This window comes from Macrobrachium rosenbergii, chromosome 3 (assembly GCF_040412425.1).
Source record: "Macrobrachium rosenbergii isolate ZJJX-2024 chromosome 3, ASM4041242v1, whole genome shotgun sequence".
Lineage (NCBI taxonomy): Eukaryota > Metazoa > Arthropoda > Malacostraca > Decapoda > Palaemonidae > Macrobrachium > Macrobrachium rosenbergii.
Window position 1 is genome coordinate 43,016,477 of NC_089743.1, and position 20,000 is coordinate 43,036,476.

Below are 20,000 nucleotides of genomic sequence, written 5' to 3' on the forward strand. Positions count from 1 at the left end.
TCACGGGAATGAAGACAGGTAGCAAAAAATATACAGTATACGGCCACGATGAAACTGAAAAGGCCTTAGAGTAAAGGTGAAAGATCTAGTGCATTATTGTTTCAACTCCCTCGTGGCCATATACTCTCTCTCTCTCTCTCTCTCTCTCTCTCTCTCTCTCTCTCTCTCTCTCTCTCTCTCTCTATATATATATATATATATATATATATATATATATATATATATATATATATATATATATATAATGTATATATATACATATATATACGTGTGTGTTTAATTTTTATATGTCTGTAAGCCTGGAAATAACTCAGTCAGCAATTCGATTTTGAAGAATGACAAGCACAAAATAAATGATGATTGAAATGAAGAAACAACATTCCCAAGCAATAAAACAAGAAGAAAGAATGGAAAACATTCCTGAGGAAATAGCAGTAATGACAGTTGAATGGCATTTTGTTTCATGAAGTAAGAATACGGCAACGTGTTCGATTACTTTTGTGAGATATGAGAAATCTCTGAAAAATATATGGGGGAAAAAAGCAAAGAATCACTTCAAGAGATTCGAACTACAATTTCTATGTTAGGTCGTTAATGCGTGCACATTTATATTTCACGCATACACTGAAAGTTCAAAGCGGATACAAGAATGCATACATATTAATTGCAACTACTCACAAATAGCTCTCTCTCTCTCTCTCTCTCTCTCTCTCTCTCTCTCTCTCTCTCTCTCTCTATATATATATATATATATATATATATATATATATATATATATATATATATATATATATATATATATATATATATATATATATATATATATATATATATATATATATATATATATATATATATATATATATACATATATAGATATACATATATAGATATATATATATATATATATATATATATATATATATATATATATATATATATATATATATATATATATATATAGGTGCGTGTGTGTATAGTCCTCATGATATGAATTACAAGCAGAAAATATTAACCACAAACGCTACAAATTCCACATACGTCTTTCCTTCCTTCCTTCCTACAGACAGATAATCCCCCAAAATAGAAGAAACTCAGTTCGCGCAAAGCAGAAACATGCTGAGCTGAATCATGAAGAGGTACAATCGTGAAGGCAATCTTCCTCCGCAACTCCTGGGGTCCAGGTCCTATTTGACCTATTCCTTACAAAGTCCTCGCGATGAAAGGGTGATCATCGGATAAATCAATAAATGGTCATTTGCTTCTTACGAATTTGAGCTGCTTGAGTGAGTAAGCAGGTAGCGGAGATAGGGAAGGGAAAAGGGAGGTGGCGTGGATATGAGAGAGAGAGAGAGAGAGAGAGAGAGAGAGAGAGAGAGAGAGAGAGAGAGAGAATCTTATGGATATCTTAAGGATGGTTTCATTCCAGTAGATTAAGATTACCTCGTCGAGGCCTTTCCATTCTGATGGTATTTATTCTGACGTGGCACTGAAGACTCACGTCTCTCTCTCTCCTAATTCACAGTTTAGATAAAAGCGGCAAACTGGATTTTATAGAATGCAAATTCGCCCCTCCTCGTCTGTTTCGAGAATCGAACGCGTGTCGTTCAGTTGTGAGCGTAATAGAAAGCACAAAAAACACTTAAGGTATGTTCGCTGATTGAATAAACTGCCTGTGACTGACTCCATTCAATCGCAAACGGAAGAAGCAGCCCAAATCTGAGATGTACCAAATAAGGAAACATAAGACCAACATAAAGTTATAAGATACCAACAAAAAGGAAGAAAAGAACTCAGAACTCACAGTACGAAAAGAAATCCATATCCTAGTTACAGATTTACCCATTTGAACTGAGTGACCTGCCTATATTGAAAGCGACCTGATGAGAGATCGGATAAATATATGGCTTAGAAAGCGTACTCTTTAGCCAATAAACTTCACCGCATTACGGGAACTCCCATTCAGACTTCCTCTCCAGATCCAGGCTGACAGAAGGGAAGGAGTCACTCGAGACTGCTGAGTTTGAACGTCAAGGATGAGACTGAATGGCCTGATTCATCCTCAAAAGACTGAATAGATGGCGTAATCTAATGAAGGCTGCTGGTAACGAGGGTTAAACATTCACGAGAGAACGGGAAATGGATGAAAGTCAGCAGAAACTAGGAGGGGTAGAGGAGCCGTCAATAACAAAAATGGAAATAAATGGAGTTATTAGATTTATAATAGTTAAAATTGAGTTAACAGTGATGCGCATACACACAATGAAGAAAGTTTGCGTAGTGCAGACTACAAACAATAATAATAATAATAATAATAATAATAATAATAATAATAATAATAATAATATCTTTGACTCCAATCAGAAATTCATGTCACACTGATTATTAGTCATTTACGTCAATCACATAAGAGCAAAAACTCAGTGCTATGCCAGCAATCTTGTTCTTCAAAACAAGACAGAAAAATTAACATCTCTTGAATCCACATGACATGAAAATGAATCACTCAGTCGTAAACAACTGCGACTATTAAAAACATTCAGTATCTTATTATTCAATAATAATGTTAATGAATAATTCCTAACAGTAGCAAAATTATTTATAAATTAATAATATGATCACCAACCGATCGAGACGTAAATAATGACTAGTTAATATCAGAATGGAATGGAATGGAATACAGAATTTAGGCCAAAGGCCAAGCACCGGGACCTTTGAGGTCATTCAGCGCTGGAATGGAAATTGAGAGTAGATAGGTCTGAAGGGCGTAACAGGAGGAAAACCTGGCAGTTGCACCATGAAATAACTGTTCGCAGAGGTTGGATAGCAAGATGGAGGAAAGATATGAAAGGAGGTACAGTAAAAGGAACGGAAGGGGTTGCAGGTAGGGGTCGAGGGGACGCCGCATAGAACCTTTAGTAATGCCTACAGTGCACCACGCGAGGTGCACTGACGGCACTACCCCCTACGGGATGTTAATATTAGAGCACCCAAATACTGAAACATGGAAGAGAAACCTCTGAAATAAATTGTTAACTCGAATTTCCAAACGCTTCTAGTCCAAACTCGAGCCCACGAACTTTAAAATAATATTAAAGGAAAACGAACCATGCATTAGACGCTAACAAGATCAAACGACCTTCATCCAAATATCCATGCAAGGCACTTCAGATCATCCAATCACCCAGTGACGGCTGAACCTTCCTTCCTCCGTCTCCTCAAAGGTGTCTTCATCGTAACGACTGCGCGCGCTCTCTCTCTCTCTTTTATATTTCTTTCTACATCTCAAATCTTTCAACCCTGTAAATTCTCTCTCTCTCTCTTTTATATTCCTTTCTACATCTCAAATCTTTCTTCTCTCTCTCTTATATTCCTTCCTCCATCTCCTCAAATCTGTCTTCCCCGTAACTGCTTCTCTCTCTCTCTCTCTCTCTCTCTCTCTCTCTCTCTCTCTCTCTCTCTCTCTCCTTCTGCAATCAACCCCGTCCCGCACCATCATTCTCGTCCTAAAAAGAATCTTCTGCCTCACTCCATAACCTCCTCCTCCTCCTCCTCCCACTTCCTCCCCTCCCCTCTCCTCCTTCCACTTCCTCCTCCCCTCCCCTCCCCTACATTATTTTTGGCAAGTCGGAGGTGTTATGACAATGTCGAGATATTTTCGTGGCCGGGGTCGAGAGCGTAGTAGACCCCCTTTTATCCCTCTGGGGGGATGAAATGGAAGAGATTTCGGAGAATTCATTAGCGTATGTAAATATATTTCTTCAGCAATTCCTTCTCGTTTTTCTCATCCCCTACATTCGGTCGTGCGTGTGCAATATGCTTTTAGAACCCATTGCTAATCACTGACGCATTGCAAGGGCGTAATAATGTATTGAAACAGTGCAAGTTAACCGAAGCATTTAATGTATTAAGTGAATAAGCTTGTATAGATCGCAAAAAAGATGCTTCACTTCGGTCTGTAAGAATTAACAGATTAGCAATGAAGGGTGCCTGGGCAATGCGCAGGAATTGGCGACAGACAATACTTTAGTGTAAGAAACATTACTTCGGTGTACTTAAAACCAACTGGTATGAAGTACGTTTAAAAGTTCACTAGCAAAAAAAAGTACGTTTCTCTTATAAAAACTTGAATATGAAAGAGTATAAATATATATAATGACTTATTATCTACATAAGATTTGAACGGAAAAATGTGTTTTACTGCAAATTATATCTGTAAATTTTACGCTCAAACATACACACATATATACATACATATACATATATATAATATATATATAGGCTATATATATATATATGCACACACACACACACACACACACACACACACATATATATATATATATATATATATATATATATATATATATATATATATATATATATATAAATGAGAGCAGTCGCTTTCACAAAAAATAACTGCGTGCTTATTTCGTACGATTGTTTAGCCAAAAGCCTTTTTAATTACATGATTAACTTCATGTGCCTTTCATCAAGAACCACTGGTAGAGCAGCAAATGGCAAAATATAATTGATATTCTACTCTCTTTCACATAATATGAATAATTGACAAAATTCATTACTCCAAGTTTTCCTATGTATATTGTTACGTCCTACGGGTTACCAAGGTCAAGAAAATAGCAGTGAAAATGTTAAGAGCATTTACGTGACCTTACAACAGAACATTATCTCTAGAAACGTTCCAAAACATTATCTCTAGACATTTTCCAAAACATTATCTACAAAAATTGTGTACAAGAAAATAATTTTTTGAAGACGAATACTCGATAAGCAGGATAATTTATAAATAAAAAATCTCTCCTGCAAATCATACCAAACTATAAATATCCTTTAGGACAGACAGGAACCACCTTTCTATCCTACCTTCATCGAGATGGGTATCTGTAGCCCCAGTGTTTGACAGCATAGTGGTCAGTGAGAATCCTAACAATACTTTACTAATTTACTGCCCTAGTTTCTCTATTCTCTTGTGACCTCAGCCATTATCTAATTACAACCATAGTCCGTAAACGTGTTTATCCCTATACACGTTCACGTCATTCCCTATTTGCCCCGGCAATGGTGGAGATATTTTGGTAAAATGCGTCGCCTTCAGGTATATCCGATAGAATTAGGAAAGAAATCCACAGTTCGCCGACATCTAGGACGTTGATTGTGACAACAGTATATATACGTTGGAAATTACCAGCGGCCCAGAGTGTTGATTAATTGTTCCAGCATATAAACCATATATATATATATATATATATATATATATATATATATATATATATATATATATATATATATATATATATTGCACAAAAAGTAAACATTATTTATTTCAAAAAACACCTCTTTATTTTCATCAATTATTTCTCTCCAACCCTCAGAGGTCTTAAAACACTAACCCGTTCTCCCACAAACCCCCCCAATTTTTATGCGGCCTATTATTTTCTCTGACGGCCGCTCCGCGCGCGTCTTTACTGCTCATAAGAGACGACAGGCAGGAAGATTTAGGGGACCTTAATGGCAAGAAGACAGTCTGGCTGGCCTGAGACGCCCTAAAATGCCGTCTGAGTATATCAGTACCGAGATGTGTCAGACCGAATGGGAGGATTAGGATGATATAGGCGTGGATAAATGCATAATCAAGCAGAATGGTTAGCGAGTGAGTAGTTGACATTGAATTCAGATATAGAGGATGTCGTGCAATTGGAACTTCAAAAGTTCAAGCTAAGATGCATTTTAATACATTTTTATTCATCTATTTAACATTTAATTTAGTTTTTATTTTTAATGAGTGAGATCTCTTTTTTCTGTGTTTCCCTTTACTTTCTCTTACTTCCTGATGAACACCATATTCTTTGGGAGCTTGAATTTCAAGTCAGTGGCCCCTGTGGGCTTGTTCCATACGAATAGTTTTCATCTTCTGAATAATAATAACGATAATAGATGTTGAGTTTGATGCTTATTGCAAAGGCGATGAAACATTAGTACAACATATGCTGGGATGCTGATTCAAACTTTCAACTTAACTTTTGATATTCTGCAACTGCGACAAATAATGAAATAATTCATGAAAACAGAGTAACGGTGAATTAATATGTACTCGTAAAATGATTCAAATAAAGAAATTCACGAAAACAGAATGACAGTGAATTAATATGTACTCGTAAAATGATTCAAATAAGGAAATTTATAAAAACAGAATGACAGTGAATTCATATGTATTCCTAAAATAACTTTCATCAAATGATAATGAGTATTTTGTGACTTCACAATTGGGAGTGAATTCTAATCAAGCAAAATAAACTTCTTATTCACGTTAATTTATGGATTATGACGCAGTAATAAATAAAACTGACATGATTTAAAATTTCTTAAGTCTCCACGATAAATGAATGGGCTAACTAGTTTTACTGAGTATATCAAATGTATAAATTTCTCGGTATTCTGTTTTACAGTTTTAATGTATCCATACCTAAAACAGTGTTTTTACATGTATGATTTTTATCTCATGCATTCCTATTTTTAATTCATTCCCACAAGAAATTTGCATCTTTCTATTATTCTTTTCCGTTACTTTTATTCCCCAATCTTCCCTCGTTTCGGTTTAATATTTTTTTATCAAAACATCACCTTTTGGCTTCTACATTCCAACAGATCAGGGCATTTAAAACTTGACAATGACCTTTGTGCTCTAATGAGCCTGACCTCTTCAGTAATGCAGGTGAGCAGCCTAATTTCGTTCGTGATTGCATCCATATAGACAAGTTACTCAAACAAGGGAACGGTCTTCGTCAAATGTCAACTCTAATCTTGGCAATGACGAGACGTTTCGTCTTGTAAATAACCGTGACCAGTGACTTTTTTGGAAGCTGACATTGGCATTCATTTTTGAGATCTATTTCCTAACAGGCGGGGCATCGATTTAATTTAACTATTTCTTTATTATTATTATTATTATTATTATTATTATTATTATTATTATTATTATTATTATTATTATTATTATTATTATTATTATTTATAAGATAAACCCTTATTCACACGAAACAAGCCTAAAGGGGCCAGCGACTTGAAATTCAAGCTTTCAAAGTATACTGCATTCATTTGAGAGAAATTACCAGATAATAAGAAATAGCTACAGAGAGAAGGGATACGTTATTAGCAGGGAAAAAATTCAAACCGAATGTAATTAAAAGTCTAAAATATATTTACAAAAAGTTACACAGTATGATTTTTGTTTTAAATTGCCAACTCAACCGTTATAATCTTAGTTCTTCACCTCCACGTCCTCACAGTGTTGTTCCTGTGTCAGCAATGTGCCTCCAACATGACACTCCCAAAATATATATATAAATTTGCTGATGTGTGAGAGGCGCTCCCCCACCAACTGATTCCGATGATGAAAGATGGCCCGTCATGAGTAATAATTCAATTCATTACCCAATCAGATAGTTAATTAACTTGATAAAGATAACGATCCGAGTCGTGTGTTTGATTTCGCGCCTGACGGCTACGTATCCATTGCCATAATTAACTCAGATAATTAAGTTTAAGTATTTCCCCCGCCCCTCCCTCTATTCCGGCAAATACCTCGTTCGATTAATTGGAATGCTCGTCAGGATATATTCCCTCGTCCCTATATCTCATTAGCTTCGATAACTCTCATTTGGTGAATGGTTATTAACACCTTCTGCGAGTCAATGGATCCAGTATCATCTTCCTACTCAAAACACGATTGACTGATTGGCTCTATGTCAAACTGATGATGTCATGACAGCGAACGGTCACTGACCCCCCGAAAGAAATATTTGCCGTAAAGAAGACAAAGCCAGGTCTGGGCAGTGCACGGGTGTGTGCCCATCAAGAAATGCAAGATGATGACGTCACTAAGGCTTAGAACATCTGTAAGCCAAGGTGTGAGGCTGGCAACCCCATCGGAAAAACCCCTTCTTGAAATTTTTTAGGACAGTACACTTTGCACCCTTCTCTATAAAGGAAACGGGGAAACAAACATGTAGCTCGTGTGTGTGTATGTATGTATGTATGTATATATATATATATATATATATATATATATATATATATATATATATATATATATATATATATATACATATACAAAATGAAATTTATACAAACGCTTTAAATACAGCTTCCCCATTAAAATTTTAAAAATCCACTCATCATGGTATGAAATCACTCACTATTGTATATTAAAAAACGAACACTCATATTAAATTTCATGAAGAAATCTGGAATCTTCGAAGAATTTAAAAACTGCCCCAGGTTTTTTAAAAAACAAATCTCCTAATGGCACGGATTTGGTAACCTCTATCTACTACATTCATGCTCTCACTGCTAAACTGCTTAAACCAAGCTTGAATCCCCAAGCTAGGGAAATGAACTTCAAAGCTTCGTTTCCGCTTCATAAGCTAAACATGAAATCTAAACACAAAAGGACTAAGTCTCGTAGTTAATGCTGAGGTGTAATGAGTTTTGTCCTACCATCTGAACCATTGGTTTTTTAACCGGGGGTGCGAAGCCGGTTCGCAAGGGGTGAGAGGATGCCTATGGATAATTAAAGCAAAATATATTCTTATATACGCATGCTATTTTTTCAGAAAAATTAAAATAAAATAAAATAAATAATTAATAATAATAATAATAATAATAATAATAATAATAATAATAATAATTATTATTATTATTATTATTATTATTATTATTATTATTATTATTATTATTCCTACAGCAGTGCTTTGATTTTTGTCATGAAAAAAAAACTGTAAGCTTTAGGAATGAAGATTAAAAAATGTGGGTTTGTTATTAATAGACAGTCATAATTATCAACTTTGTATTTTAGCTTTTTTTTATTTCAGCAATTCAGGGCGTGCGAGAACTGACTGCTGATTTGAAAGGGGCGCGTACACCGAAAAAGGTTAAGAACCACTGATCTAAAGGGAAGTTTATCAACTAAACGCAAGCTTCAACTTAATCTTTTGTTTTGATCCTGCTTCCTGAATCTTTTGTTTTGATCCTATTTCCTTAACCTTTTGTTTTGATACTATTTCCTTAATCTTTTGTTTTGATCCCATTTCTTTTGTTTTGATCCTATTTCCTTAATCTTTTGTTTTGATCCTATTTCCTTAATCTTTTGTTTTGATCCGATTTAATTAATCTTTTGTTTTGATACTATTCCCTTAATCTTTTGTTTGATCCTTCCTTAATCTTTTGTTTTGACCCTGTTTCCAGCGAGTATGATTTGGGTAGACAACTTGCTTGTCTTGTTAGTTCTACCATTAAAACCACACAAAAACAACGGAAATAACATCACTATAGGCATTAAAAACATCACAGATTATAATAAAAAAATGACTTTAAATTTCCTTACTAATTACTATTGATTGATACTTTCCTCGTTTCAGGTACCTTTTCCCGCCACATTAAGTAACCCTTTTTAAGCTGACTGAAATGTTCTTTTTCGTATTTTTCTAGCCAAGAAATTTGACAGATATTGTTTTTTTTTTTAGAATTTTTTTTTTCAGATTTGCTGACCTTTGCAGACATGACCATTCTTGGATGAAAAGAAGCCTATAGTACTAATATATATATATATATATATATATATATATATATATATATATATATATATATATATATATATATAAATATACACACGCACACACAAACAAAGCCACTCCAACATCTTCTAAAAACATAACAGACACCTCACATGTCTCGAACTGTCGACCTAACCGCTCAACTGTCCTCGCTGCTGGGAGAAAGGGAGCTGGTTTGGTACGATACATGTGCATGTACTACCGGGGTCTGAGCGATGTCAGGTAGGGCAGCCGATCGAGACTACAGTCTATCCCAAAGCCAAATCAAAGTCCTTCAAAAGAAGGCATCGTGCTTACTCCATACAAAAAATGGGAAAAAAGGACGTTAAAAAGAAGAAGATATATAATACATTCTTAACCCAAGTGGCGACCTTTCACAGTTGACTACCTCTCAGGTACGATGAACAGAGGTACAACGGGAATATACAGACAAGAATCAAACCTTATCCGTCTCACCGTTCTGAAAACTACGCTAACTATCAAAACCTTTCCCTTAGGAGGAGGGAAAATCTCACAAACACACACATTATATATATATATATATATATATATATATATATATATATATATATATATATATATATATATATATATATATATATATATATATTTATACACACACACACACACACACACATATATATATATATATATATATATAAAATAAAAATATATATAGTGTAAAATAAAACTTGTACTTCATTCACTTGCTTATCGAGGAATTTCGATGTTATTCCCTTTACTAGTTCCTCGCTGGCTGAGCGGGTTCCGTTCTCGCCTACCACTCTGTTGGTCGCGAGTTCGAATCTCCGACCGGCCAGTGAAGAACAAGAGGAATTTGTTTCTGGTGAAAGAAATTCATTTCTCGCTATAATGTGGTTCGGATTCCACAATAAGCTGTAGGTCCCGTTGCTAGGTAACCAATTGGTTCCAAGCCAGGTAAAAATAAATCTAATCCCTCGGGCCAGCCCTAGGAGAGTTGTTAATCAGCTCAGTGGTCTGGTTAAACTAAGATATACTTAACTTATTCCCTTTACTTTTCAGGATTATCGGAACACGGCTCATAGCGATAACACAAGCATAACAGTATTAAAAAAATGACTTCCACTTTCTTCCATTTGCTTATCTGCTCGCGTAGTCCCATATTCCCGCGAGAAGCTGAGAGATAGAGAGAGAGAGAGATAACCTCATAAATTCACTCTCTGGACTCAGGAGCAACTGGGTTCCTTGGAGACAAGAGGTTTTAATTAATATTTTACGTAACGTTCACGGTACCGTATTTATTTAATTTTTTTTTGTGAAGTTAAGACATATTTTTTTATCAAAATAGTTTTTTTACTATTTTTTCTGTGCGTATGAATTCCCTATTACGACCTTTGACATTATTTTCTTGCGATTAACATCGATTACATTGCTATCCGGTCATATTTCCCTGGAATAAATCCTATTCCGAAGAATGAAAGTTTTTTTTTAATATATACTGAAAAGTGGATAGCAAAGTACCGTCCTTAAATGTCTGTAATACTTTTCTTCTTTCGTATAGCATAGCTATAATATAGCAGCTCTTTATTAATATGTAAGCTTGGCGTAAGATAATGATTATAGCAAGCATGATATACAGAAAAAAATACATACTGGGCAAAGGCTCTAAGGACAAAGCGGTATTTAAGAAAATACTTTAGAATGAACAAATTCTAAAACCAATTTTGTTTGTGTGTGTGTATGTATATATGTGTATATATATATATATATATATATATATATATATATATATATATATATATATATATATATATATATACTAGTTTTATACATGATATTTTCATACTTTCTAATATAAAATTATACTAATATCCAAGAATATGTTATTGGGGGTGGGGGGGCGGGTATTATATAAGTGACCGTGTCTTACAGATTCACCCATCAGGTGAATGTGATAAGCAAATTTAAACGTAGTTTCGTCGTTGATTATTTAGCGAGAAAGTACAGTGAATTCAACAGTTACTATCTGATTATCGCTTGATATTTCAAAAAATGTTTCTTTGTAACTGCCTGAAACATAAGTTTACGCAGCGCTATACAGGTAATTCTGAAAACAAAACAGCCCAAGTCAATGGCATCAATCTGAACAACTGAACAATGCATCTCATTTTCAAGTTATCGATTTTGCAGGCCATTATTAACGTTAAAGATGTATCTCGACCTGCTATTTGATGCAGACAACTAGTATATTGTTTTCGTGGCAGTATTCCTACGAGACCTATTTATATTTCTGAATTTTGCCAGTCAGGTCAATGACTGCAACTATGCATGAGGAAAAAGTGCTGAATCTAACATAATTTCAACAAGACGGCAGGAAATACGCCATATTCAGAAAGCAGTACAAATACAGATTAAGTCTTCGTGATAATGTTTTACCATGTAAGCCAGAAGTAATGTTTTTCGTAAATACCTCTGCGAAGCCTTTCTTATATAAAACTTGCAGTTTCTGATGTCATATTCTTTATGAAGTCTAATTTTAATTTCGACGAATTCCCCATTATTATTATTATTATTATTATTATTATTATTATTATTATTAGAAGTAGTAGTAGTAGTAGTAGTAGTAGTAGTAGTAGTAGTAGTAGTAGTAGTAGTATTCAGATGATGAACACTATGATGTTCAATTGAAAGACGTAACAATAGGTAATGGGGCATACACAAAGAAGAGATCAGTTATTATAAAAGAAAAAAATAAATGAACAAATTGATAAATAGATAAAAATGTAATAAAATTATTAAAGCTCAAGGACAACTGTTTTAGGGCAGTAATGCATTTCATCTTCGCTTGAACTTTTGAGGTTCCAATTGCACAACATCCTCAGGTTTGCCGAAGGAGAGATAAATCTGTCATTGAAACTGAAAAACTGACCACAAAATACACTTACACCAACTAACAAAAAAAAGAGTAACGAATTCCTGTCTTCTAAGTTCTTCTCTGTTATAAGTATTTCTCATAATGTCGGCAGCCCTCGTTCTATTATTATTATTTTTTTTTTGCCAGAAAATCTTCTTAGCAAGCCACTCAATTTTATTACCTGGACAGGAGTGAGAGGTGGTCGCACTTGTAGTTAGATAAAATAAATACAAAATAAAATAAAACAGCATTTAAAAGGAATATTTCCTGTGCTTAAGAAATAAAAAAAATGTCTTACAAATCAGGGTATGACTATCCCAACAAGACCAAATTATATGTGCCAACTGATGAAAATTAATGACTACGTAACGAGAAAGAATTTCATTACCGTCATAAGCGATAACAAGTTGATCTGTGTACACGTTGGCGTGTTGTTAATCACCAAATCCAATACGACAGGTAAGAGTAATGTGTATGTATGTAAATGTATGGTAAATATAAAGCCCAAATTCCATTTACATTACACCCTACATCGACTAGATCTAAAGTTATATACAACAAGTCAATTTCTACTCATATCTGGACTGGCAAATACTAGAATTGGAATATAAGATTTAGGCCAAAGGCCAAGCGCTAGGGCCTATGAGAGCATTCAGCACTGAAAATAATGTTGAAACAACCGTTAAAAGAGGGTGGGAAGTGAGATGGAAGAAAACAACTGTGAATGGTGATGTAGTGAAAGGAATGAAAGAGGTTGCAGCTAGGGGCCGAAGGGACGCTGCAAAGACCTTTGAGAAATGCCTACAGTGCACCAGGTGAGGAGCACAGACGGCACAACCCCCTTATGGGACTGACAGAAATACGGCGGGATATAATTACTGGGTATTTTCATGTAAATACTAATCCTTAACAGATAAGCAAAAAGGGCTTGTCTAGATGCCTGCTATTGACAAGACTCTTTGAAAGTCTTTGGAAGATACAATATTACTGCCGAGGTTTTTGCTGTTTATACAATACTTAAACAGGCAAACAGAAATACATGTGTATTTGTTAAGAAAATTGTGATGAATTGTAATTATGAGTGATTGCAGGGAATATATTTAAATTATAACGAGTGACAAATTAAAACAAACTGTAATTTACCTCGTAATTTTGCACAGTAATCTAGGGTAAGTTATTGTGCGTTTTTATACTTACATGAAATCTTACACATTAGCGTGGCTACCTTTTTATGTACGGCATATTTACGCAATTTCGTGTATGTATACTCGTGCATAATACCGTAACATCACGTACAATACTGAATAATGATCCAGCGTTACGCAAACGAACAACTTGACCATACAATAGAAACACAATGAAAGAAAAAACTCTTTAAAGTCTACAATAATTGGACAGATCTCGAAAACATGATATGCAATTGACTTCCTAAATCAGCAATTAACGTCTTGAATCAGAGGTTAACTTCCTGAATCACCAGTTAATGCCCTGAATCACCAGTTAACTTCCTGAATCAGCAGTTAACTTCATGAATCAGTTATAAAACCAATACGATGATGTGCGATTTCACTCTCTGCCAACTTAGGGCCTACGATAAAATCCTACTCATCAGGCGCATGCGCACGTCACCAAAACACACCGTAGTATATGACCTTTCATGCAAACGAGCGTAATCACAAGGGCCATGCAGATATATTGCCATGACTGATCGCTTTCAATCAAGTGGTCTGTCAATACACGCCAAATATTCCTTATGCAGGTCAGAACGAGAGGTAGGTCGCTTGTCCGCAGAGAGGGCAACGTTATGCTCTCTCTCTCTCTCTCTCTCTCTCTCTCTCTCTCTCTCTCTCTATTCCTTAATGCTTTAATTTTTTTTAACTGTATGAAACACAGGAGAATGATTTCTGCAGAAAGCATGAATGCACCGTTGGCGTTTAAGGGTGTACGAGGATGTGTGTGTGTAAAATATATAAGTACAAAAAAACTGAAATTCGAAGTAAAAGAATGTTAGACTGTTCCAAAACATCTTTTACCATCAGTTAAAAACATCTTGCAACCGTGATGTTGAGCGCGTGAATTAAATTAAGCACAAGAAAATTTAAAAGACAACTATATAGGAGCAAAATAAAACCTGGAATACCGGATAAACGCAGATTTTGAAACTTCCAGACCTTGAAGAATCTGTATTTACGCATAAATACGAAAAACTGAATTATGAATTCAGAAGTTTTCAAAAAGTCAAGCAGTAGAGCAAATAACATATATATATATATATATATATATATATATATATATATATATATATATATATATATATACATATATAATATATATATATATATATATATATATATATATATATATATATATATATATATATATATAAAAATTTCGTTAGTGAAATCAAATACTGGTCTTTGAACTTCTAGAACTGAGGTTCTTTAAAATGTTGAAAATGAAAAAGTCGATTTAGTGAGAATTAACTGTTATTTTTACTAACTTCAAGAGCCTTACGTTATCAAACAAGAATGCAGGATTATTCTATTTTAACTAGGAGATCATATACAGGGTTTTCAATCCAAGAGCGTCATCGTGATTAATAAAATCCTTTTGGAGTACCAAATCAAAAGCAGGTCTCAAAACATTGGGATCTATGAATAAATATATATTTGCTAGAATATGGATACGGAATTACATGCGAATTTGTACACTGTACGAAGTTAGTAAATCAACTCTTTCAAAAAATTACTTGACGGTGATTTCCAATCAAGGTGTTAAATCTTTAGAGTTGGAACCGATCATTCTATCAGGGAATGAAACAAAATATGTATATGGGAATTCTTGTACTGAAAGGTACATCAGCATGGAGAACTTTAATGAACAGTAATTCAAGGAGCTTGCATATGAAATTTTTGTAAGCCAAATGTTAACTATTTAAATGTGGCTGAAAATGAAATAATACGACTAAAATATCAAACCCTAAAGTGAAGCGAGGAGCGCCTAGTTCATAACAAACCTTTTTTCACCAAATTTACTGAACTAACACTGAAAAAAACTATTCGTTGCTTTGAGGAATTGATCTTATAAAATTAAGAATAAAATATAAATGTTTCCAATAAAAAAATCTGAGTTATCTAATCATTTAAAAGCCGTTAAAAAAACAGAAAAAGGTTTTATTTATATATATAATTATATATATATAAATTATATATATATATATATATATATATATATATATATATATATATATATATATATATATATATATATATATATATATATATATATCTTAGCCACAAATATCCCTAAATACAAAATTCACGATGACCTGAACTAAAATGGCATTATATATATATATATATATATATATATATATATATATATATATATATATATATATATATATATATATATTTATATATATATATATATATATATATATATATCCGACACAGTTTCGAACCCATGCGTTTTGAGTTCTAATACAGAGGTGACAGTGCATTTATCCACTAAGTTTTCATATATATATATATATATATATATATATATATATATATATATATATATATATATATATATATATATATATATATATATATTCATACCCATGTTAGGCTTCCATAATACATCCCATCCCTTTGAAGCCTAACACGAGTAGTATGAATATATATACACAGTGAACTTGTGTGATTATCTGGTTAATACATATGTATGTAGGCGTGTATGTAAATTTAAAAACATATTTTTTTCTTACCTGTTTCGTTTCCTTCCATCTCTTCCTCTTATTGTCTCCCTAAATGAAGTGGACTTCCAGATATAACGCTGTTGTGGTCAGGGATCAATTCTTGCAAAGATGATTCTGCAACAGCAGCGCAAAACCAAAGTCACTTATGGAAAATATCCTTTAAACTTATTATCAACTTTCTCTCTTTATTTCATCTTTGCTTGGTTGTTTTTTGTTCGGCTTTATATCAGAAGCGCTTAATCCATTTTTACTAAGATTCACTCTATTGGTTATCTATCCTGAACTTGACGGGTCACAAAGTAATCCCACCTTTCGGGTTGACTTCTAATTATACCCACTACGGGCAACTTTCGTCAGGGCACCAACGTTTCGCCAACCCCACAGACGTCATTACAAACTTTGGTGGCCAACTTGAAACGGCTGCTGCCCATTGCAGGTTTTTTTTTCTCTCCGTCAAACTACCGACACAAAACTAACTTGCGCTGAAGAGACGCGACATTGGGAAACTCACCCAAAAGAAAAAGGAACTAAAATATAAAAAAAAAAATGTTTTGATAAAGAAGGATGACCTTTAAAATGAGAATGACTATGTCTAAATTGAAATAAATAAAAAAGACACAAACACCGAGGGGTCTTAAATACACCACTTCACTTGTTGCTCATTGCGAGAGGAGTCGCGCGGGGGTGCTCCTTCTCCCTGACCGACTGGCGGGTGACTGCGAGAGAGAGAGTGAGTGAGTGGCAGGGGGAGGGGCCCCGGCCCAGTCACACACACGAACTATGGCACTGAGCGAGAGCCAGAGTCTCACGCAGACCGAGCGAGATCTTGGCCCTCTGCTCGTTTGTGGGCACTGGTTACTGCTACAGAGTTGCCACCACCTACCCGAGAGATTTATCAGGCTGCAAATCACGTCTCGTCTTCCGGAGATAGATAATTCTTATTACCAAACGCGAGCGAGGGGTAAAAAACACCCCCATTTTACAATCAACGCTGCCGGGAAGGGAAGTTTGTTCGAGGAGTTAAACCTACCGGCGTGCAATAGGCAACGCGCTTTTACCTTTCGGTAACTGGCAGGTGTTTTTCGCATGCGAATGGGAGGGGCATGAAGGGTGGGTACGGATCTAAGCACGTACCAATATCGCACCTTTTACCGTTTTCTCGCCACAGATAAGGTCTTCGGCGCGAAGAAGGTCTGACTAACATTTGGCATGAGAAACGTTCCTGATAAACTCTCTCTCTTTCTCTCTCTCTCTCTCTCTCTCTCTCTCTCTCTCTCTCTCTCTCTCTCTCTCTCTCTCGCACCCCGGGTTGGCACCGATGCTTTACTTTCTTAGAGGAAGGATTTCGGTTGCATCAGCGAACTCAGTCGATTCCCAGTTTGTTGATAGCGTCGGGGAAATCAAAATGAAATCACTTAAAAGAAATATAGAAAAAACATAAAACATTTTCCTTTTCGGTTTTGTTACTTATATATGATAGTGATTACCTTAGTTATAAAACAAGACGTACGGCCGACGCCAAGGAGATGTATTCGCAAGTTCGATAGGATCATATCAAGATAAAGATTAAGAATGACGAGGTCAAAGGATTTTACTAGTTGATGACTTATTCTCAGTCACATCTCCGGAATATTCCTAGTCAATAAATGGTCTTTTGACTCAATTACATATTCTCGGAATTTTATTACTTTTTGTTACTACATCAATCAAAATTACGGAATGATATTACTTTTTATTTCTACATCAATCAAAATTATGGAATTATATTACGCTTTATTTCAATATGAGTCAAGATTCATGGATTATATTACCTTTTATTTCTTCATGAGTCAAACAGCTTCACGGAATTACATCACTTCAGTTCTACGTGAGTCAAACAGCTTCACGGAATTACATTATATTTTACTTCTACATGAGTCAGCAAGATTCAAGGATTATATTACAACACAAACTCATGTAAATAAAGCATAATGAACAACACGAATAAGTAATTAAATATAACATATTCATACATACATACATAACGACAGAATCACAAAATGTAACCCTCAACGCGATTCCGTCCTCATTAGCCGAACGTAAGTAACCGAGCGTCAACAATTTATCGTATCGAGTGATTGACACCCACCGGAGTCTCAATTCCCCATTCAACTCCACTATGAGATTCGCTCCGTCATTCAGACTCACATCCTAAAGTGACCTGCCTACAGCGACCTGTCACCGCATGTAATCTTCATGCAAGTCCCAAATACGGAACACCCACCCGCTACACCGTAAGGAATAATTCACGTACGGCTTACGCCGAAGAAGCGGATTATACTCGCGTAATTTAGCAGTATTATAGTTCTCTCTGAGAGAGAGAGAGAGAGAGAGAGAGAGAGAGAGAGAGAGAGAGAGAGAGAGAGATTTCAAATATTATTACAGATGCGTTTTTCATTCTCTAGTACTACGAATATTACTACATACTGCCGCTAATACTATCAATGCTATGAGAGAGAGAAAGATTCCAAATATAATTGCAGGTGCATTAGCCATCCTGCAATTAGAGCTATAAATGCCATTACAGCTTTAGCACTGCTATTATTACTACTTTCAGTACCGACTTTCGGAGAGAGAGAGAGAGAGAGAGAGAGAGAGAGAGAGAGAGAGAGAGAGAGAGAGAGACTAAATTTCTGGAGTTATTATAGATGAATTTTCATTTCATTGCAAAAGGCATTACTACAACAACTATTATTAAGGTAGAGAGTGAGAGAGATTTCAAATATAATTACAGGTGCATTAGTCATCCTGCAATAGGAGCTATAATCGCCATTACAGCTTGAGTACTACTATTATTACGACTTTCAGTACCGACTTTCGGGAGAGAGAGAGAGAGAGAGAGAGAGAGAGAGAGAGAGAGAGAGAGAGAGAGAGAGAGACTAAATTTCTATAGTTATTATAGATGAATTTTCACTTCACGGCAAACAGGCATTACTACTAAAACGGATTTTGTCAATGTCAACAACCATGGTTTGAGAACAGAGCAGGAAAATAGAAGAAAAAAAAACCCTTTGTACTTCAGGATACGGAAATTTCTTTTTCAGAGTTTATATTGCCAAGCTCACAAACAAGCAAACAAAATAACTAACTAAAATAGAGGCGAATAAACAGGCATAAACATGAATAAACACTAAGTTCAATTACCTTTGACTTCGCTTGCTAATGTTTGGGACAGAAAAGACGAGACCTGATATTTTTCACACTAACAATTAATTTTCCCTTGATTTCGAAATGACAGAAATGAACAGGAGCATCAGAAACTGATCTGTTCATTAATATTTTTTTCCGTCCTCATGTGACGGTGTTTTTTTATGTTTTGCACGCTGACTGCGCTGTCAAGGAAAAGATATTGGAAAAATTGGATAAATATACTGGGTGTCCTTTCATGACTTGTCTTGGAGTATGTAACTCTGAATTATTATTTATCTTAATTATCTTTATCTTTTTTATTTAGCTAACATAAAGGCATTCATGTATACATTTCTGATTATCTACCAGGTGCTGTATTTAACAAGAACCATCTTCTTAATGGACTGAATATTGTTACAATAAGTGCATTATTTTTCCTGTGATGAAATGTGTACGTATATGTATATGCATATGTACACACAAACACACACTTATATATAATGTATATAATATATATATACACATATATATGTATATATATAGTGTGCGTGTGTGTGCG

At 34.7% G+C, this 20,000-nt stretch overlaps 1 protein-coding gene across 4 annotated transcripts in view; it reads right to left on the reverse strand.

The window, feature by feature from the left end:
* LOC136854726 (calcitonin gene-related peptide type 1 receptor-like) overlaps positions 1 to 20,000 on the reverse strand; it is a 1,171,018-nt gene that overhangs the window by 574,688 nt on the left and 576,330 nt on the right. The window contains exon 1 of one of the 4 annotated variants that reach the window (XR_010857777.1): positions 16,283 to 17,130. The exons of 2 other annotated variants lie outside the window; for them this stretch is intronic. Coding sequence is in view for 1 of the 2 variants with exons in the window: in XM_067131328.1 (XP_066987429.1) it covers positions 16,283 to 16,301 (19 nt within the window). In the remaining variant the exon portion in view is untranslated. Of the gene's footprint in view, positions 1 to 16,282; positions 17,131 to 20,000 lie in introns of those variants that run through there. One more of the 4 variants, XM_067131328.1, reaches the window with a different exon arrangement.